Below are 23,213 nucleotides of genomic sequence, written 5' to 3'. Positions count from 1 at the left end.
CTATCTCATTTGTTCTTCGTAATGACTCTGGGAGGTAGGTGCTATATTATCCCCATTTCAGAGATGAGGAAACCGAGGCTGAGAAAGGTTATGTGGTTTGCTCAGGGTCACAAAGATGTCTGAAGCAGGCTGAACTCAACTCTTCCTAACTCTAAGACCATACACTCTACCTAAAAGGGGCCTAGCTGCTCCTAACCTACTTAACCTCTCAAAGCTATTTGTAAATAAGGATCATAATGCCTGTACAGCCTGTGTCACAGAGTTGTATGAGTTAAGTACTTTGCAAAACTTAAGCCTTGAACTCCATAGAAAAACTTAAACTCTAAAGATTAAACGAGTCATTATCCAAACCACCAAGTGAAGTCCTGGACTGACCGATCTGGAGGTGTGGCCAAGCTGGACACTGGCCATCATTAGCCCAAAGCAGCTATATCTATGCAGCCCAAAATCTATTTAGGCCTCTTGGCATACATGGTTCTTTCTCATACTCTCCTTACTTTATACATAGGGCTAAAGCTCAAAAAGGGCAAATGACTTGATGATGGACACCTACCTGGTTGAGTCAAAGTCATCAGACCTTCTAGCAATCTAGTGCCCTTTCCATTACACTACAGTGATGAGCCCAATTTTCTTTGGTGCCTTCCTAAGTGGAATAAGCATAGTTTCCCCAAGCTGACTACTGAAGGGAACCTGGATCCTAGTTCTTGTGTGGTTTAAAAACAAAAAAATCAGTCTCTTTGTACAAATAGACACATGTACCTGCACACCCGGACAATCAACTGATTCTGTAATGACAGAAAGAAGTGGCATGGGCAAGAACTGAGATTTTCCTTGGAACCCTACTCGTATGGGATGTGTCAAAGTGCTTTGCAAACCTTAAAGCAATATGTAAATTTTAGCTATCATTTTCTAAGACAGTAGCCATGACTTTTGGTTAGTTAAACAATGTATAAACCCTCCAAAATCTAAGCATGGGGTATTTGGCTGTGACTCCAATGTATGGTGCAGCTGCCAGATAAGAGGCAGTGAACTAGCATTCAAGCACCTACTACGTGCTGAGTGCTGGGGATACCAAAGGAGGCAAAAAAAAAACCACCCCCAAACTCTGAGTCTTTGCTCCCAAGAGACCACCATCTAATGGAGGGAAGGACAATGGAGATACACGGGTCTAATTAGTTGTAGGCTGTACACAGAGATATGCATCTTCTAGAAAGAGCTGGATTTTAGTGGCATGGAGACCTTCCAGTGTGGGAACTCTATCCACCAACACAGCTGGCAACCTCCAAGATTAGCAGGTCAATCTTAGGGAGGCACATATGGGTTAAATGGTTTGCTCAGGGCACAGCTAGTGTCAGACCTGGGATTTGAACTGTGCCAACGTACATGTGTGCGTGCATGTGCAGGCACAAGCATGCACAAGCTAGCTTCCTTAGGCAAACTCACCTTAAAATTAGAGATATTTTAATATTGTCTCTGTACCCCTCTCCCCAACTACGAGTAACTGAGTGCCCCATGGGAACACTGACGGCTGCCAATTTTCCATGGACCATGCTGTTCATGGGGCTTCAAAATAATGAAAAGGGAAGTCCAGGGAATGATGTATTTTGGTCACTTTATTAAATGATATTAAATAGTTTAAAGTCCAACTACTAAACAGCACTTTGAATGGTGAAAACACAAGATAGTCTATTGTCATACTTGAATGCTTTTCTTTAAAAACACAATTCCAGTCCTTATATATATATTACAAAACAGCCTTAGAGGAAGAGGTGGACATCTTTTCTACAGTACTTAAGATATTGAATACAGAACTGAAAAGCCGTCTAACAGAAACAAAGGCAAGTCTTCACAGCTGTATGATTTCAGCAGCCAAAGCTGGTTGATGGGACTGAAACATTACTATACAACTGGGACAAAACATATACAATCTCACAATACTAAGCAAAAACGCTTTACATCCAAAGGAAGAAACAGGTTACAAAATGTGGAGAATTTCGCAGGCAAAATTGTATTACAAGCAACATTTTAAATTGTCATTTTTAAGCCATTGCAACTAGTTAAAACATCTAAAACAAATACAAAAATGAGTTTTATTATCTTAATGGTGTATTTGTCTTTAAATATTTGTTAAAGCTTGGTGTTATATTCAAAGCACATAGTATGCAGCTAAAAAGCCAAGTGAGAAGACTGCATGTAAAGTGGTCCAAGTTTTATTTCCAAATCCCTTCTCCTATCTGTTATTCTTCTTTTAATACCTAATTTCATCCATGGTGAAAAACATCTCTTTTAAATGTTGCCTAAAACTTCCACATCTAAGTCTCTGAGCCAAAAAATAAGACCTCAATGCAAATTCCCAGGTCTGGTAGATCCTATTTACAGTATTCAGAACACATCAATGGGATAGACTGTCTTCAAATATTTGTCTCATACACTTCAATTTGTCATTTCTTCCAAATCGAATGCATGTTGGGTTCTCCTTCCCCCAACATCCCAAATTCACTAAATCTGATGAACAACTGGCCAAAGCATCCCAATACATGAAAGTTTGTTCAGGGACATTTCACCACAGAAGAAATTTTATTAAAAAAAAAAATCTGTTTTAGCTGCTTTTGCACCACCAGACCTCACAAATTTTATATCACAAACCAAAATTGAAAACTTCACAAAAATGAAGTCACTCACAATATTTTAGATGTCAAAATACTAGTTCTTTCCAAACATAAAACTGAAATCATTCAAGAATGATTAAAATAACTCAAACAGTTTTAGCTAATGTCGGCAACTCATGTGGAGTCCAATAACACTTAGCGCCTATGCTGTCAAGCTTTTTTCCCCCTCTGTAATTCTTTAGCAGTTTATTACCTGTTACGCCACCATCTCAAACATGTTGAGTTTTCTTCTATATTCTAATAATCATTTTTTTGTAGATACTCCATCAAAAAATTTTACACAAAAAAAAGATGGTTGGTTTACAATACTGATTAAAAGAACAGAATTAAAAGATTGGTTTCTCAGTAAAACCATATGATGGGGTATTAACTTAATAAAACTCATATAAGTGGGAACTCAAAGGTCTAAATTCACCTTTAACAAAAAAAATAACTCATGTTCCTAGGAAAACCTAAGTGGGGGTTAGTACGGTGGGAGGTGGCGTTGAGAGAAGAGGAGAGAAGAGCACGGAAGCCAGAGATTCTTATCTCAAAGAGGAATGATTTCACAATACTGACAGCACTGGAAATTGTTTAAGCACATTCCTCCTATGAACTGAACATCAGCAGTAGTTCTGCCATTTTGATGTTGTTTATAAAACAGGGTGTGAACCTAACAACCACCATTACTGGCTTAACCCTTAAATGCTTGGAGCTGGATTTTCTTGGCCTGTACCCCGTTGCCAGCAACAGGATGAAGCACCAGCACCGGCACCAAGCGTGATCATCGTGTGCTTTGTGTCAGTGCCTAAGGGGAGAGGGAGAGGGGGGGAGGGGGTAGAGAGAGAGAGAGACAGACAGACAGACAGACGGAGGAGGTAGAGAGAAAAAAGGGAGAAGGAAGGGAGGGGAGGGTAAAGGGAGAGGGTAAAATGGGGGGCGGGGAGGAGGAGGGAAGGAGAGAGAAAAGGAGAAAGAGAAGAGGGAGATGGATAAGTGAGGGAGAAAGAGTGGGAAGGAGAGAAAAGGGGAGGGAGAGAGGAAGAAAAATTATTAATATGTGGAAGATACGTGATCTGCGTGTGCTTTGTGTCAGTGCCAAAGGGGAGAGAGAAAGAGAAAAGAAAGAGAAGGGAGGGGGGAGAGGGGGAGTGAGGGATGGACAGACAGACAGATAGACGGACCCACAGATAAAGGAAGAGGAGACACATAAATTGGAAAGGAGAAGTAGTAGGGGGAGGAAAGGGGAGAGAGTAAGAGAGAAAATATTAATATATGGAAGATAACCCATAACCCTGAAGTTTATCAATAATTCCAGCACATATAAGTGCAAATTTTAAATGGCAGAAAGACTAGAGAAGAATAGCAAATTCTTCGGAAGCTGTACTTAAGGCTGTTGGAAAAATTGGAAGTGCAGGACTCGAAAGGGTCAGAGCAGTGGGATTTAAGATATTGCACTCAATCCTGTGTGTTATAAGAGAACCCTCAGCTTCTAAATTGTTGAATCAATACAGGCTTAGCAAAAGCCCAGTTTCAGACTTCAGTCAAAAGGACTCTAAAACCATTTCTGTCACTTTAATCAAGAAATTGATTAGGTACAAAAAGCAATCCCTAATTTGAGGAATCAACTCTAATTAAGAACTCAGCTGTGTGTGTGTGTGTGTGTGTGTGTGTGTGTGTATACACTCGGAAATTTGTATTCTTTCCTAAGCTGCTTAAACTCATAATGATGGCATGATAGCCAAAAGCAGGCAGAGGAGTTTAGAGAGGAAACCTGGGGAGCTGCTACTGTCATGGAAGGGCTTGTTTTCACTGAAAACAATTTGAAATCTCTCCTGTACTCAACACATGTAAGAAGATTCTAGGCAACGTTACTGACCAATGTCAGGGAGAAATGGTCTGTCCTATTTAAAGAAAATCGAAAAGCTAATATGGAACATGTAATTTAAGGGGACCAAACTATTTATACAGTTGAGTTCTGTTAAGCCATTGATTCCTAAAAAAATAAAAGATCTTTCTTTCTTTAATTTGAACAATCCTTTTAGCTCTTCGTGCAAAATCACATTGATTTCCCTTGGGAAGGTCCAGGATTTTTGCTTCTCATCGGGGGTGGCGCACGCTGCAGTGGTGGAGGCTGCAGACCACCAGCCACCGACTGATACATTCCTCTCATATCAATCTGCTGGTAGTTGGAAGGATTCATGATTAAATTCGGAGGCTTTGGCATCATGAGGTGGTGACTCAGGGCTGCTTGTTGATAAGACATCTGTTGCTGCTGTTGCTGATTGTACTGCTGCTGCAGCCTCCGGTTCATCAGGATCCGCTGAACGCAGCTGATTAACTGCGGACACAAAGTGGAGCTGTAACCATCCCAGACCCAGAGTCCGGCTGGAAGCCACGGGTCATGGGGGAGGGGAGAGGGAGAGAGGGGGGGAGGGGCAGAAGCTGGGGCAGGGGGGCCCAAGGACCAGCCCAAAAGGAAAAACCACCGCAGAAACACCATTTAGGACTAAGTTCTCTTAATGACTCAACCATTGTATTGCAAAGCAGCATTTAGTTTAGTTGCTATAGTGACCAGCTCGACAGCTGGGGGGGGGGATTACTCCCAAGTATTAGTTACAGCAGGTCTCCTTTGTCATCTCTTTGAAAATCTCATATATTGATGAACAAATAAATATTTCTAGAGAAAAACACCGACAGAGAAAAAGCACTTCCAGTTGGGATAATTAGCACCCCAAACACTTAAAACCACACAGCAACCCAGGGTTACCCAAGGTAAATTCCCTGAAGCCAAGAATCAAAAGTGGCTTGGGAGAGGCCAACGGCTGGCAAAGGGATGCCTTGGTAAGGACCGACCAGCAAGAAAGGATTCCCAGATACTACACTGGCATAAAAAATGATTCTAATGTAGTTTTAAAAGGGGGGCTGGAGGGATAAGATATCTTAGACAGCAGTCCCACCTCCTAGTCTTCCAAACTGAATGTATAGACAAGGATGCATGTTGTGGGGGAAGGTTAATACGGTCTAAGTTAGAGAAACTAAAGGAAAATTGTGGCCTAGACGATTTCATAAATGAAGTAATATCAAGGAGAACCAACCTGGTTTTCAACTTGTGGCTGGGCTTTCTCCCAGGAAGACCCAACAACAGACAATCTCCACGGCATATACTTTTTCACATCCATCAGTTTCAATTCAATAGAATAAAGTACAATTTAAAGACTCAGGGAACTCTTACCATCTGTTGTTTTGTCAATACATCATTGTAGATTGCTTCTCTCCTTTTCACATCAAGCTCCTGGCTGGCTTGTCTATTTAATGCCAAAGCTTGCACTTGGGCTTCTGTCAGATTCATGTTTTCCTTCCACTAAATGGAAAAGATTGGATTTAGTCCTAGACAACAGCAATTCACTCTGCAGAACTTCTAACACTGCAAAGACTGCAAACAGGAGACTTAAAAAGCTATTCCTTTGGAGCACTGACCCAGGGGCCACAACGGTTCAAAAATGGAGTGTCCCAGACTAAGCACTGATTCATTTAAATAGTGACTTTCAATTAGGCTGATCACCCCAGATGTACAAAAGCACCAGAGAGAGGAAATAAGGCACACATTTCTCTGGCTGGTTAATGTCCTGGTTCAAATCCCAGTTCAGACACAAGCTGTGTGGCTCTGGGCAAGTCCCTTCATCTCTCTGAGTCTCAGTTTCTCCATCTGTAATACTATTTTACAGGGCTATGGAGTTAAAGAATTTTGTAAAAAACAACAACAAAAACCACAACACCCTTAAGTGCCATACAAATGTTAATTATAATAGTAACAGTTTTCATAGACCCAGATCCATTCATTTCCTTTTTTGACACCAAATTTTTTTCCCTTAACTACCAAGAAATCTTCAATGCACCAGTACTGTTCTTGTTACTAATACGGTACAGTAAGAATTACATCTGATAGAAAAGGTAAAGAAATAATGAAGTGAATTACCAGATGTTTTAAACTGTGTAGGTTACATTTTGAGTAAAACTAGTCAAACAATAATCCAAAAAACCCTTTATGGGAGCTTCTCCCCCTCCCCAGCTGGACCAGATCAAGGTCATTATATGCCTGAGTATTTCTGCTTTGCTGGCCCTTCAGCAGGTGCCTTTGATAAGTTAATAGACTTCAATCAATAGAAGGAAGATCAAAATGACCACCTCTCTGTGTAGGCAGAGCCAGGCCAGACTCAGATATAACAAAGGATGACATTTACACAGTCCTTTCAGTTTTGGAAACTGCTTCTATTTATTATCTCATTTGATTCTCACAACAACTTTGAAAAGTAGGTGCTGCAGGTACCATTAAGCCTCATCTTAGAAATAAGGAAACCAACAGTCAATAAAGATGAAGTCATTTGCCCAGGGTCCCACAGCTAGTGAGTGAGTGTCTGGGGTGGAATTTGAACTCAGGTCTTTCTGGCTCCAAGTCCCACTGTCTTCTTACTATATAGAATATATGTGTGTGTGTGTGTGTGTGTGTGTGTGTGTGTGTGTGTGTGTGTGTGCGCGCGCACGCGCACCAGAGGAGGTCTTTATCATAGTTTTTTTGTCATACAAACTTTTAAAAGGGGAGCAAAATGATTTTTCAGAGGCTCTAGGTAAACTACCTACTTTGCCCTCAAGCAAACAAATCTATTCAAGGTGGGGAGGAAAGCATAAGAGACAATGTCTATGTAACTCACTACAGCTGAAATGATGTCTTCTAGGGGCTGAATCCTCACTGCTGTCACACTGTTTGTTGCTTCTACAACCTTTTCTCTGCCTTGATTAATGAGGTCCTGGAAGAATTCAGTTACGTTAAATCCAACCAACATGTATACAATAGCTAACAGTATGTTAGTTATTAAAGCAAAAAAATGAGTGAGCAAAGCACCATAGTACGTTGTCAAGAACACTAGGGAGGCTTCCACTCCCCAATTTACCAGGCTTATTTTGTAAATTTGTTTTACAACTGAATGTCCTAGCCAAATTCATGGCTGATAATATGGAAGAAAAGGTCCAATCTAAAGGAGTGGATATGGTAGGAAGATAACAAATTCCATGGGAATCTTAGGTTTAAAACAAATCCCCTCTCCCCACTACCAAAAACAGGATGCCTTCCTCGAAAGTAAAGCTATTACATTACTGACAAATTTAGGATTCAATTCTAGCACCATTACTTCACAATCTATCCCACAGCTTTAAAACACTTCAGGTCCATAACATCACAGCCCTATTACATATCTGCAGCAGCACTATATCACAACATAAACTCATTCATAAATTCCAACCCATATGCAATGAAAAACTCAAATTGATATTGGTTTATTAAAATAATAATGATGATAATAGCACAATTTGAAGTGTTATTTCCCCAGCCATTAAGTTGCCCTACTGGGCTATAATGAAATTACTGGCTAATACAAATCTAGCTACTATCAGGTTCCACCTGTTTCATAAACAGGTTTTAACATATTAGGTTGGTTCATTCATTCATTTGTTCATTCAATAAAGATTAAGCTCCTACTATGTGTCAGCTACTGTACTAAGCACTGGGGATACACAAAAGAGACAAAAGACAGTCTCTGCCCTCAAGAACCTTATAAATCTAATGGGGGAGACAACATACAAATATATACAAAGCAAACTATATACAGGATAAATAGGAAATAATTAATAGAAGGAAGGCGCTGGAATTAAGAGGGCTTGGGGAAGGCTTCCTGTAGGAGATGGGATTTTAGCTGGGAAGCCAGGAAGGTCAGTAGCCAGAGTGGAGGAGAGAGAGCATTCCAGGCATGGGGGACAGCCAGGAGGCCAGTGTCAGCTAATTCAAAAGCACATGTTGGGGAGTAAGGTGTAAGAGGACTGGAAGGGTAGGAGGGGGCTAGGTTAGGAAGGGATCTGAATGCCAAGCAGAGGATTTTGTATTTTCTCCTGGAGGTGATAGGGAGTCACTGGAGTTTATTGAGAAAGGGAGTGACATGGTCAGACCCACACTTTAGGAAAATAACTTTGGTGGCTGCAAGGGGGATGGATTGGAGTGGGGAGGGACCTGGGACAGGACGACCCACTAGCAGCTATTACAATAATCAAGGCACGAGGTGATGAGGAATTGCACCAGTGGGAGCAGTGTCAGAGGAGAGAGGGGAACACATTTGAGAAATGTTGCAAAGGTGAAATCAAAAGGCCTTGGCATATGGGGGAGGAGGGTAAGAGACACTGAGAAATCCAGGATGACTCCTTCATTGTCAGCCTGAGGGACTGGGAGGGTGGTGTTGCCCTCCACGGTAATAGGGAAGGTAGGAAGTGGGGAAGGCTTTTGGGGAAAGATGAGGAGTTCTGTTTTGGACATGTTGAGTTTAAGACACCTGCTGGACACCCAGTTTGAAGTGTCTGAAAGACAGTTGGAGATGTAAGACTGCAGGTCAGCAGAGAGATTTGGAATGGTTTAAGAACAGAAGAAAACTTTCTTGCATTATTATCTATGATCTATTCATAGGAAACATTTTGAGAAGCACTCAACTCTAGGACATTTAAAAGATGCCTTTACATATCCATATTTCTTACTCCACAACTCACCTCAAGTTGTTGATTACTCATTGCTGACAGGGCTCCCAAATTGAAAGGAATATATGGGGTTTGAGAGTTGAAATTGACCGGAGGTAAACTGGTCCCAGTTGGCATGTTGAAGCGCATGGTGAGCCCCTAAAAAAAATCCAGAAATCATTTTTCACATACTTAAAACCTTTAAATTCTGCATCACCATTGTGTTTGAAAAAGAATCTACTTGTCTCAGATCTAGCAAATTATTAACACTCTTCCACACACAAACAAAAGTCCTTTTTCAGCCGAAACCAAGATCTTATTACATAGAAAGCTTTAACCTGCAAACGCGCCCCTCTTTTTTTTTTTTTTTGAGATTCCCACAGAACTGGATTTTTCAGAGAATTCTGATGACAACTATAGCATCATATGAAGGCCACAGAGGTTTTGGCACAACAAATTTTGGGGAGTTTAAAAAGGATGCAATATTAAGGCAACTTTTCCCATGACTGGACATATACATTTTTACTAAAATTCATCTTTAAATGGATTTTTAAAAAATCATAACTTTTAAAACTTTTTTGTTTTAAAAAAAAGAAAGTTAACTGTTGTAGACTGAGTAGTAGCCAATAATAGAATCTGCACCCATATCCTGATACACTTTCTGTAATAACTTAGTTTTCATCATAAATAGGCTAACAGAACATCGACCAAGACCTGAATAATTAGACTTACTGTAACTAGAGTTGGGGTATTAGTAAATATAGCTGGTACCTGTTCATCCATGCCCCTCAATGCAGTAATCTTCTCCTGTTAGCAAGCAATGGGAAACCATGGATTGAATGGAGAATAACCAGGTTTTTACCCTATACAGTCTCCTCATCTGTGAGGTGAGGGGGGTTGGATTAGATGATCTCTAAAGTCCTTCTAAGTTCTAACAGTCTTTAAGTCTATGAACTGGGAACACATAAACTTGAGAGGATTCAATATTGGTCAGTTGTCCCCACCCCCCACCCACCCTTTCCCCGCCTGCCCACCCACCCCTCCCCTCCATGGCTTCCTTTAGGCCCTGCCTAATTTCTATTAGGCCCCCATGAGACCCCGATACTTTTCCATGGCATTTGGGAAAGGCAGGATAGTGGAAAGTATGGAAAGCGGAAAGAGGCAGGTAGTGGAAAGAGCACAGGATTCAGAATTCAAAATAGAGCATCACAGATTGAGAGTCAGAAGATACCTTAGAGTAACTGAGTCCAACTCCCTTATTTTACAGATAAGGAAACTGACACAGAGAGGTGAAGTGACTTGTCCAAGGCCACACAAATCGTATGTGACCAGCAAGGTTGGAACCCAGCTCCTGACTCCAGAACCAGTGCTCTTTCCACTGTACCATGTTGCTTCTCAACTCTGCTATGAACTTGGTTGATTTTGGCTAAGTAATTTCACCTATAAACCTCAGTTTATAGGATCACAGATTTACAGCTTTAGGCGATTTAAGAAGATGTTCAATCCCCATAATTTTAAAGAGAGGAATTGAGGAGGGGGAGGCAATCAGTGATTGTCCAATAGCATACTTAATACTTACTTGCTTAGTATTACTTACTTAGTTTTAAACTATAATTACTTAGTACCTACTTACTACTTAGTAAGTAAAAGAGTTGGGATTCAAACCCAGGAGTCCTGTTTCCCAATCTAGCAGGAACTCCCCACTATGCCATATAGCCTGGAAGATCCTTTCCAATTTTAGATACTGTGGTTCAACAGTTTCAGTTGTGACTGACTTTTTATGACTCCATTTGGGGCTTCTTGGCAAGGTAATGGAGTGGTTTGCCATTTCCTTCTCCAGCTCATTTGACAGATGAGGAAACTGAGGCAAACAGGGTGAAGTGACTTGCCCAGGGTCACACAGCTAGGAAGTGTCTGAGGCTGGACTTGAACTCACAAAGATGAGTCTTCCTGACTCCAGGCCTGGAACTCTATCCACTGCAGCGCCACCTAGCTGCCCCAATTGTAGATTCTATCAACCTCTATTTCTTCTCCAAGGAATACCCCTCACTGGGCCCTTGCTCCAAATGGTCAGATTCTAAATGAGGACCCCATTTGCCACTGGGAAAGGGGGTGGCCTTACCTTCTTTTCAGCTTCATATTCAGCCCAAGCCGCTTTCCTCTCTTCCTCAGTCAACTCTTCTTCCTCTTTGTGGTCCAAAAGAGAATCATGTTCATGATATCCTACAATATGTTCTTTATGTATCTGAAGCAATTCCGCAAGGATTGTGTCCTGTTCAGATGTAAAGAAGTGATAGAGCATGAAGTTCTTGCAATAAAATGCATGCCACAACACTGAGAACTTCTGCGTTAACTGTTGGCACAGGACACTTATCCTGGTAGTACTATTTAAAAAAAAGAAAAAGAAAAAAAAAGAATGGTAATAACAAATCTAGGAAATACCCAACAATACAGAGGACCCCACTACTTCAAGGGCTTGGGCACTCCTCTCATGGCTACCGATTGTGACATGCCCATGCCATATGAGGATCTGGTGAATGGACTAGGTGTGTTAAGCGTGTAGAAGGCACAGAGCTACCATGTAGAGAGGGGATTGGTTAGTCTTGTTCTGTCACTGCCCCTGGCTCTATCCTTTGGTGCCAAACAGAAATCCTGCAAATACCTGAAGACAACTAATGTGGCTCCCCCAAATCTCTTCTGTAAAGTTTGCGATGCTTACAGAAGACCAAACTGGAAATCCACTATGTAATTGGTAAGATGGGACTGGATCTCAGCAGAGAGATTAGGGATAGATATATAGATCTGAGAATCATCTGCAAAGAAATGGCAACTGGATTCGTAGGAGTTAATAAGATCATCAAGTGAGAATATAGAGAGAAAAGAAGAGGAAATCAGGACAGAGTCTTAGGGGAAGTGATATTAAGAATGATCCAGCAGAGAAGGCTAAGAAGGAGCAGTCAGACAGATAAAGAGGAAAAACAAGGGAACAGCATCACAAAAGTCCAGAGGAGTGTTAGTAAACGGGAAAGGGTGGTCAACGTTGCCAAATGCTACGTAGATGTCAGGTAGGATGAAGTCTGGGAAAAGGCCACTGAATTTGACAATTAAGTAAACAGTTTCAACTGAGCGGTAGAATAAGAAGCCAAACATCAAGGGTCGGAGAAAAGAGTGGGAAGTGAGAGAACACAGAGGTTTCTCTGGAGGTTGGCAGTGAAAAAGAGAAGTGTAGAATGACAACAGAAGCAACTGTGGGCTTTTCTTTGAAGGAAGAGGTCAATCTGAGCATGTTCATGAGCAGCAGAAAAATAGCCAACAGACAGATTGGGGAGATTAATAGAGCAAGCTCCTGGAGAGGATGGATTGAAAGGACCAGCTAGAGAAGCAGGGTTGGGCAAGGAAATATGAATGAGGGGAGAGTGGGTGAAGATTTCGAGAGGCTTTAAAACGTGGGGTGGGGGATGGAGGTAAGGGAGAGAGAACAGGGGACAGATTCCTACTGGAAGAGAGGAATGCACATCTGCTGAGAGGGAATGGAAGAAGCCAGAGGGTCTTTAAATCAAGGGGAACATCTGCAACAGCACTGAGGGGAATGGGGGGAGGGGGGAGAGAGACACACACAATCCAGGGTGAATAAAAGCTTTGCTGTACAGCAAAAGTTAAGGGTCAAAATGAAAGAATAAAGAAATTTACTTCAGTATCCGTGGCAACTCAGGAGTATGAGCAGAGAAGAGGGGGACGGGGTGGCATGACTGAGGACTGGTGACTGGCAAAGCATGAATGAGAGTAGAACAAGAGGACAAGGAAGGGAAAGGTAGGACACTGCATAGCTGAACTGGTCAATTATAGGTTCAGTGATGGGAAGAGAGAAAAGGGAGAACCAAAGCAGGGGTGATAAGAGAAACCAGAGATTGTGGTGAGGATGTAGAGTTGGGTCAGAAAGAAAAGAAGAGATGGAAGGAGAGAATACTGATCAGAAAGGGGACTTTCAGAGTTCTAGATCAAGGGGAGGACACTTAGGTGCCACGCTGGAGTCAGGAAGACTTCTCTTCCTGAGTTCAAATCTAGCTTCAGATATTTACTAGCTGTGTGACCCTGGGCAAGTCACTTCGCCCTATTTGCCTCAGTTTCCTCATCTGTCAAATGAACAGGAGAAGGAAATGGCAAATCACTCCTGTATCTCTGCCAAGGAAACCTCAAATTGGGTCACAAAGCGTCAGACACTACTGAAATGACAACAACAAGATCTAGCGGTGGCAGTTATGGGCAGAGATGAGAATGAGGGCATGACAATCTCTGGGGGGGCAGCTGAGAGGAGGAGGACATGGGAATTGAGGTTGATAAACTGGGAGGCCATTAACATGGATACTGAAGTTCCCACATACATAGGAAGGCATAGTTATAAGGAAAGATTATGAGTCAGTCAGTAAACTAACTGAGAAAGGAGAAAGAGATAACAAAGAAGAATATGAAAGGGGTGACAGATGAATGGAATGAACCTGACAGAGGCTGCTAAATGATGGTGGAAGGGAGGTCTAAAGGGGACAGTAGGGAACAGAAACTTCTTGCAAGCCCTTCACACATGACAGGAGCAACCAGCACTAGAGAGAGCCTTGTGGGGATTGCCCAGTTCCCTTGAGTGCAAGAAGATGAAAGGAATGTGAAAAGGAGAGATCCAAGGGGGAAGGAAATTTAATGATTAAACAGAAGTTCCAGAACGAAGCATGGAAAGGGACTAGGGAGTGGTAAGATTCAGCTGGATAGAGATGAGAGTAGGGGAAAGGTAACCAAGGAAGGTTCCCATTTCATCACTGGGATTAACGGAGCAGGTGATACAAATTCCTACCCACAGACACCAAATGTGTGGAGCCTCTACCTTTTAGTGACCAATGACAGAGGGCAGTTTGGGTTCAATGTCTCCTCTTCAAACACCAGGGAGCTGTGTGTGAGGGAATTCAGGACAGCAGTCTGGGTACCCAGGACTGAATTTACATATGGCACCAGCTCGGTAATTACATCTAAGATGATGGGAGATGAGGCATACCCAGAAGGTATTCTACATGTAGAATATTCATTTTGGCTCTGTGCCAGGCCTAGTGTCACCCTGTGGTTAACCTGCTGAAGAATATGAACTTAGCACAATCCCCAGATGACAGATGCACTGTCTATCACTGGGACTAATATGACAGGACATGCCAGCACTTACAGAGAACTCAGGTTCTCATCCATACCACAAGGAAGATTTGGGCAGAGGTGATAACACCATTCTTCCTGTCATGTGAGAATTCCATTATGAAATATCTTGTGTTTGTTTTCAATTAGATGAAAAAAAAATTTCCCCCCCTCAACTCTAAGATACACAACTTCATTTTTCTCCAGGTCTTTCTTTCCAACTGTTGTTTCTATGCATTTCTGGAGGGACAGGCCCAATCCAGTGTTCATGCAGTATACCCTAACCCTGTTTTCCATAATTTTACACCTAAATATTGGTATACCAGAAACTTGCTCCAAAGACTCATGTTTACATACACGCAACAACTACTACTTTATCGACTATTAACCCCAGGGGTCCAATGTGCCCACTTTTGTCAAGCAATGGTTTGACAAATCCCAAATATTAGAGCTGTAAATTATTCTAAATGGAACAGAGAGAAACATTATGATGTTACACACAGTCCTCACATTTGAGTTACTTTCAGTCAGCCAGCCCATCAACCACAAATCAGGTTGTAAGGACTCAGATTAATTTAAGCACTGGGATCTAGTTTGCCTGTCATCCATCTACAGTATCAAGCATCATGCATAAATTCTTTGTAAGCCTTCTTCCAATTCCTGCTCCATGCTGGAATAGATCATGCTCCAGGCTAGAAGAAACAACAGAATTCATTTGGAGGAATAAAGAGTCTAGAATCTTAAAGAAAAAAAGTATAAATGAAGGGAGAATAGCACCTTTAGACCTCAGATTTTACTTAAGCTATATGATTCCAATTATTTGGAACAAGTAAAGAAATGGAAAAGAAGATCAATGGAACAATGTTGAAAGATTGCTCCCAAGCACTAATATTTGGTGTGAATTCATTCTATCTCACTTGACCCAGAATCAGGAAACTTCTTTTTCTCTGGTCATCTTCATGCCATATTGCCTTTCCTGTACAACCTCCAGCCCCTCTCCCTTTCCACCACTACTACTGAAAAGGATATGTTAACCAGCTGCCTATACTAATTATTCCCTGTGATTTCCCTGAACAAGAAATATACTCTTCCCTAACCACTACTCCCTTATACAGATGTTATCTTCCAATATTTGAATATAAGCCTCCTGAGGGCAGGGATTGGTCTTGCTTTTACTATTAGTATCCCTAGAACTTAATGCAGTGCTTGTCATACAGTAAGTAAAAGATTAGCAAAGGCTTTTGCATTTACTAAGAGAGATGCAAATCTTATTTCATACCCTGAAAATTGGCAAAAGTGACAGAAGATAGGAATGTTGTTGTTCAGTCGTGTACAACTCTTCATGACCCCATTTGAGGTTTTCTTAGCAAAGCTACTGGAGTGGTTTGCCATTTTCTTCTCCAGCCCATTTGACAGATGAGGAAACTGAGGCAAACAGGGTAAAGTTGACTTGCCCAAGGTCACCCAGCGCTAGTAAATGTCAAAGGCCAGATTTGAACTCAGGAAGATGATGAGTATTCCTGACTCCAGGCCTGGCACTCTATCCACTGCAGAGCCACCTAGGCGCCCTTAAAGATAGGGGTAGTCAATGTTGAAAGGTGACCAACACATTAACATACTGTTTGTGGAACTGGACTGGTACAACCACTCATGTAAAATAAATTTCAAGAGAGCTAAAAGAGAAACTAAAATGCTCATACCTTTTGAACTATGAAGGTCAAAGACAGGAAAAAAAAGGTGCTATATACACAACAATATTCATTGCAGCACTTTTTTGTGATAGAAAAGAACTGGACAGAAAAGTAGATGCCCATCAACTGAGGAATGACTAAAGAAAAATGTGGTAGATGACTATAATGGAGAATTATGGCTCCTTTTTAAAAGGACTACATAGAACACAGAGAAGCATGAGAAGACTCCAATGGAAGTTGGAGGATGAAGGGAGCAGAACCGTTACCAGGCAGATCTGCACCTGCTCCTAGAGAGCTGCCCTCAGTGTGACGGCAAGCCTTGGACCAGGGTTGTCCAGACTTAAAGGCTAGCTTTCTTTCTACTAAGCCATGCTGCCTCTTACACAATGTCAGCAAAGTAAAAGGCAAAAGAAAAAAAGCCCAGAATGCTATGTCATTACAATGACCAAGCTTGGCTTCAGAGAAGAGATTAGAAAACACAGCTCCCTTCATTGCACAAGTTGGGGATTATAGGTGTGAGGAACTGGAAATACTGTCAGGCCTGATGGCTATTTGCTGAAAACTTTTTTCCCCTCTTACATTTTTATTCTTTGTTATAAGAGGACAGCTCACTGAGGATAGAGGAAGGAATATGTTCAGAAATGAAGGTGATGTAAAAAAAAAAACTTATATCAATACAAGTTGAAAAAAAATTTTTTTTAAAGGTCTTTTAAAGCAATTTGTAAAAATACAGATTTGCATCTGAGGTTAAATTAAGTGGGCATACATTAACAATGAAAGTAAAATACAGGTGAAGTTGGCCTGGTATCTAACAATGCAAGAAGATCCAGATAATCACTGAGAAGATCAGGCAAAAGCCTCTATGTTGTTTTTTTTTTTTCTCCCCTGCAAGATGCCAACCTCTTAATGCTTCTCTTGAATATCTGTAGTGTCCACAACCATTTGTTCTTCTATCTAGGTCTATGGAGATGCAGCCTGTGTAGCCTTTAAAATAGTATATAACTTTAGAAAACTACTTATTTTTTCTCAATAAACATTCAGGAACACATCCATCAGATAATTCCTGCCTTAATGAAGTAATGAACTCTCTCATTAACAGGAAAGGCTAATTCATTTATTTACTCTGACAGCCATTTGTATACCCATAACTATGTCAGATAACATAGTTAGCCCCCACGATAATCAAGCACATCAGGGGGCACAAGCAAAAATATTTCTGGGATAGGCCCAGGTAAAAAAATGGCTCAGAACTCTTAAAATGCTAATAATACTTTCTCATCCACTGGCCTGGTACGATGTTGAGTGGAAGGATACTTAATACCACTAGATAAAGTAACAAAGCCCAGACAATGTTATTGGCACAGGCACTTTATTCAGCACATTTAACTGATCATTCCATAGGTTATATTCTGTTCACGGGCTATACAGTTCCCCACAAACAAGATTCAAGGGAATGAACAATAAAACCAACTAACTTCTGGCCAAATCCTTACAATAACTGTTTAAAAAAAAAAAAGACACACACAAAAGCTTATTGCAGGGGTCAAAGTCCTCTCTACAACTCACCTAATGTGAATAGTATTTTGTTGTTCTCTAACTTTATTGCTGTCTGGCAATAAGTAAAGTTCTTAATCCACTCCTCAGTTCTTAGTTCTTATGCTCTCACACTTTATTTCACAACAGAGAAGACAAATCTTTCAAATTACTAAGGAAGCAATGTCTACTGAAATAATTAGTTACTTTGAACCAGCATTTGAGTTCACTGTCAGTTAGGAGGCAGTGAGGTAGCACCAGAGCTAGGAAGATCTGAGTTGAAAACCTACTTCAACACTTACTAGCTGTGTGTCACTAGGCAAATCACAGAACCTGTTTGCCTCAGTTTCCTCATCTGTAAAATGGGGATAATAATAGCACTTACCTCCTAGGGTTGTTGTTGTGAGGATCAGATGAGATAGTATTTGTAAAGTGCTTAGCACTATGCCTGAAATACATGCTAAGTATTTTTCAGTAGTTTCCAACTCTTTGTGAGCCCATTTGGGGTTTTCTTGGCAAAGATACTGGAGTGGTTTGCCATTTCCTTCTCCAGCTCATTTTACAGAAGAGTAAACTGAGGTAAACAAGATGAAGTGGTTTGCCCAGGGTCACACAACTAGTACGTGTCTGAGGCTAGACTTGAACTGAGTCTTCCTGATTCCAGGCCCCACACTCTATCCACTGCACCACCTAGCCACCCATGCCTGACCTACAGTAGGTGCTTAATAAATCCTTCTTTCCTTCCTCTCTTCTGCCATTCCACTGAACCTTTGTGACTTAGTTTATTTGTAACCATAAGGTAAACATGAATAACAGTATAATTTCTTTTATAAAACGTTTAAGAACATATGGAGTAGAGAAAAAAGGTGAAAAAATCAGCATGTAACAAATGTAATGGAATTATATTAACATTTGTATTTGTGTGTGTGTGTGTGTGTATAATGACTGATGTAAAGGCAAAAGGCACCAATAAAAATTTTTTTCCAAATAAAATATTAACTACTATATTAGACATTGAATATTTTATTTTATTTTTTTAAATGAACACAAATATTCAGGGTGCTATTAATTTCTTAACCATCACAGGATTACAGACTTGGAGTTAGAAGTAAGCTAAGAGGTTACTTAGTCTAATTCCCTTAATTTACAGATAAGGAAACTAAGGCCTGCCAGAGATAGTGACAAGGTCACACCTTAGAAAGGAGCAAGGTGAAGACGTGAGCCCAGATCATTTGACTCCAAAGTGTACAGATCCTTTTCCCACTATTACTCTCAGGTTTCATTTGGGGAGCAGAGGGAAGATGGGGACAGATTTGGTCAAAGTAAAGTTTTGACCAATCAGACAGCTATAGTGAATTCTTTGCGATAAGATGAAGATTTTCCTTTGACAAAGGCACAGAACTTAAAGGATAAAGAATCCCAGAATGTTAGAACTGGAAGGAAATTCAGAAATCACCTAGCCCAAACTCTCAATTTTACAGAAATATCAATGCATTTTTATAAATGCTCCTAGGATGACAAAGGGTCTTCTGGTTCATCTGGTCCAGGTCAGGGAGTTTATGTGACTTATTGGTGGCAGAGTCAGTTTTAGAATCCAGGAGGACCCTGAGTCCAGTCCTTCTATCAATCACAGTAAGCTGAATACCTGTTCGCTAGCCCCTTGATTTTACAATGGGGAAGCAGAGGCCTACAGCTGAGTGACTTGTCTATAGTTACATAGAATGGTGAAGAATGGACTCCAACTCAGTCTTTTGATTTGAATTCCAGTGATCTCTCCACCACATGATACCTTGAAACATTTGCTCTGCTCCTTTTTTTCCCAAAAATCTTCATCCAGTGAAAGCTTCTTCCCAATCTCCAAAGTGGGATTTTCCCCACATCCAAGAATAAGAAGTCCTTTAACAGGTCAACCATGATCATTGGGGAGTGGCTGATAGCGGAGTCCATGCTCTTCCCCAAGCAGGCATTTAAAATATCTTCAGATTAGAGGGAAAGAATGTGGCAGTTGCCAACATATCCTCTCTCTGTTTGTAGAAGGGAAGATTGCAAAGCTTGAAATGCCACATGTCCCTCTAGTCAAGCGGTTTGTTGGCAGGATTTCCCTGGTGATACCCCCCAGGCTCTTCATTGACGGCAAGGCACATTATACTCCCCACAAGAATTCTTCTCTTGCATACATACCCTTCTCTTGTTGGATTGAATTTTAGCGGGTTTCAACTAGATATTTATATATGTCTATCCTTTTTGTGCTTTTGTCAAACGTACAAAAGTACTACTGAATAAGCATTTATTTCTTTTATTTGTTAAAAAAAAATCCCCAACATCTGTTCATTTATTTTATTAAGAGCTTACTATGTGCCAGGCACTGTGTCATGGAGGGGAAGAAGGGGGGGTTGCCCCCCCCGGGCAGTGCTATGCAAAAACAGTCCCTGCTCTCAGAGAGCTTCCATTCTAATTTCACAAACATTTGCAATGTGCCTACTACATACAAGGCATGGTACTAAGCGCTGGGAAGGATGCCGGGAGACCCCAAATCTAAACAGATCTTACAAGATAATTCCAAGAGGGAGAAACTGCTAAACAGCAGGGGGATGAGGAAAGACTATGACAGAGGTGGCGCTTCAGCTGAGAAGCTGAAGAGACAGAGGTAAGGAGGGAATGTATCGAAAGACTATCTGGGCAAAGCCACAGGAGAGTTTGGAATGGCAAGTAAGTCAGTTGCACTGGAATGCTGAGTGTCTGAGTAAGGTTGGAGCCAGTCTCTCAAGAGTTTTGTATTTTTTCCTAAAGGCAATAGTGAGCCATGGAAAATTCTCTTTTTGCCAATGGAGGTAGGGCAGATTGGAAGACAGAGAGACTGGAAGCAAGACCTATTGAGAAGCCACTGCAATGGTTCCAGCAAGAAGCATAAGGGTGCGAAGCAGTGTGTTGGCCAAATAAGTAGAGACAAAGGCATGTAGAACTGATGAGATTCTCCAACTAAATGGATAGGAGGAAATGGAGGGAAAGGGAAGAAGAAATGACTCAAGCTGTGAAAATGGGTGACTAGAAGGATCGTGAAACCCTTAAGAGAAATAGGGCAATTTGAAGGCAGAATGGGTTTAAGGGGAAGGATAATGACTGCTGTTTCAGATATTCTCAGCCTGAGATACCTAGAGCACATCCAGGTAGTAATCTAGAACCACAGCTGGCCTGGAGTCATGAATCAAATCCAGCCTCAGACACATACTAGCTGTGTGACTTTGGGCAAGTCACTTCAACCTGTTTGCCTCACTTTTCTCATCTGTAAAATGGAGATCATAAGAGCACCTACCCTCCCTGAGTTGTTGTGAAGATCAAATGAGAGACTATTTCTAAAAGTGCCTGGCACACAGTAGGTGCTATGTAAATGTTAGTTATTAGTATCATTATTATGAATATTCAGCAGTGGTCAAACTTAATCCTGGAACAGCATGTGATCCTATTCTGATTCTGTGCTGCTAATTCACTGTATGCTGCAAGCCTAGCCACAATAAGACTAGCTTGGTTTTTGTTGCTGTTCAGTTGTTTCAGTTGTGTCTGACTCTTGGTGATCCCATTTTGGGGTGTGCTTGGTAAAGATACTAGAGTGGTTTGCCATTCCTTCTTCACCTCATTTTACAGATGAGGAAACTGGGGCAAACAGGGTGAAGTGACTTGCCTAGGGTCACACAGCTAGGAAGTGTAAGAAGCTGAATTTGAACTCAGGTCTTCCTGACTCCAGACCCAGCTCTCTATCCACTGAACCTCCTAGCTACTCTCCCCCCTACCCCCAAAGACCATGACTTTTACATTCAAATCAGAATTCTTTTCTCCCAGAGTATGGCACACATACACAGAAAATTAAAAAAAGAGAAGAAGTTGTTACAGGATTTCTAACATACAAACCAAAATTCACATTTGTCTCTTCCTTTTAGCCATAGTTTAGCATACAACCTCTATGACAACTCTATATAATCTTAGGATACAACAAGTACATAATGGAATTAAAAGAGGAAAGGTATGGGTAACAGGATACAAAGAAAAAGTTTTGTGGAAATTAATAAGCCCAGAAAAAGCTATAAAAAGAAAGTTCATACAATGCAAACTCTCAGTCCAATATACAATACTTACAACACGTGGAGAGGTTCTTTAAAACCTGCATATGTAACAGTTGCCATAGTAACAATATTATTGAAAACAAAACGGAATATAATCCATACTTGCTTGGCCAACAAAGTCATCAAAATGTGGTTTATATTACATCCAAATATGTATGTTTGCTTTCCTTGTTTAAACTTTATTTTGCATTGAATAAGTGACAAAATTTGAAAGCTGAGGGAAAGCAGATTTATAATTAATACTCTTTAAAGGTGACTAATTCAATTAATCAAACAGAACTAATGATAAATTCAAATGGGGATGAATGTAATTAATATTTTAAAGCATTTGGTATACTCACAGCATTTTCTTATCAAGTATTTAAAATTCAATTTTGCAAGACAGGGGGCAAAGAGAGGACTACTTAGGTGAAAAATATATTTGCCACATGAACAAATGGTTAAGCCTGACATCATGCTGAACCTCAAGATTTTAATACTCAGAACACATCATGTGAGTATGTACATACCACATCATTTGTTTGATAAATACCTTCATTCATTTATTCAACAAACATTTCTTAAGCTCTTATTATTCCCAGAAAACTGTGCTAGTTTAAATGAGAAATTGACTCTGCCCCCATAGGCTACCTGTCTACCAGGGAGATGAGGCACATACTCTGATAATGACAAAACAAAAATATTACATGACTCTCACTCTAAAGAAAGATTCTAGATTCCAAGCAACTAAGTTCAAGATTCATGCTTTTAAAACTCACTGGGAGCTGACCTGGGAAAATGAAATCCATGTGCCAAGGAGCTAAAGAGTTTCTGCACATTGAGAAGCAGCATGGCATTGTGGACAGAGCTGACCTCAGAGACAGATACAAAGACCTGCCTCCAACGAATGCTATATGACCCTGGCTAGGTCCCTTGACCAGTCAGTGCCTCAGGCTACTCTCTAAGGTGATGAGTTGCAAAACAGCTGGTGCAGGGAATTTCTTCATTAGGAGCTCCCTGTACCCAAGAACCCACAGGTCTGGTGAGGAAATCTGGAGTAGGGAGCATTGTAGGGTGGCCTTGGGTGAAAGAAATGCAATGGACTGATAGAAAAATATAGTCTAGACTACCTGGAAAGAATTAGATTCAGGACATATTATAAATGTGGCAAGAGTGACAAGCTATAGCTGGAGAGAGCCGTTTTTGTGGTGTCAAAGAATTAGAAACCGTGTGTCCGTCAATTGAGGAAGGGCTATCCAAATTATAGTAGATGAATGTAATGGAATACTCTTGTGCCACTAGAAATGATAAAAAGAATGGATTCAGAAAAAACCTGGGAAGACTTGTTTGCAAAGTGAAGTGAGCAGAACCAGAAGAACAACTTAAACATGAACAACTCTGAAAGGTTTAACACTGGCCAATGCAATGATTCCAGAGGATTGATGAAGACACGTTACCTACTTCCTGACAGAGGTGACAGCTTTGGGGTTCAGATTTAGATAGATATATTTTTTGGACAT

At 40.9% G+C, this 23,213-nt stretch overlaps 1 protein-coding gene across 7 annotated transcripts in view; it reads right to left on the bottom strand.

The window, feature by feature from the left end:
- Nucleotides 1-1,595: 1,595 nt before the first annotated feature.
- ATRX (ATRX chromatin remodeler) overlaps nucleotides 1,596-23,213 on the bottom strand; it is a 209,273-nt gene continuing 187,655 nt past the window's right edge. For 5 of the 7 annotated variants that reach the window (XM_020964560.2, XM_020964564.2, XM_020964565.2 and 2 more), the window contains 6 exons: nucleotides 11,326-11,475; nucleotides 9,975-10,010; nucleotides 9,237-9,362; nucleotides 7,361-7,456; nucleotides 5,884-6,012; nucleotides 1,596-4,989 (listed from right to left, as the gene is read on the bottom strand). In XM_020964560.2, coding sequence (XP_020820219.1) covers nucleotides 4,708-4,989; nucleotides 5,884-6,012; nucleotides 7,361-7,456; nucleotides 9,237-9,362; nucleotides 9,975-10,010; nucleotides 11,326-11,475 — 819 coding nt within the window. In that variant the 3' untranslated portion in view covers nucleotides 1,596-4,707. The remainder of the gene's footprint in view (nucleotides 4,990-5,883; nucleotides 6,013-7,360; nucleotides 7,457-9,236; nucleotides 9,363-9,974; nucleotides 10,011-11,325; nucleotides 11,476-23,213) is intronic. The other 2 variants (XM_020964563.2, XM_020964568.2) reach the window with 1 other exon arrangement.

This window comes from Phascolarctos cinereus, unplaced genomic scaffold (genome assembly GCF_003287225.1).
Source record: "Phascolarctos cinereus isolate Bilbo 61053 unplaced genomic scaffold, phaCin_HiC Scaffold_8;HRSCAF=390, whole genome shotgun sequence".
Taxonomy (NCBI): domain Eukaryota; kingdom Metazoa; phylum Chordata; class Mammalia; order Diprotodontia; family Phascolarctidae; genus Phascolarctos; species Phascolarctos cinereus.
Note: the sequence above shows the minus strand (reverse complement) of the source record. Positions and strands in the feature narration are given on the sequence as shown.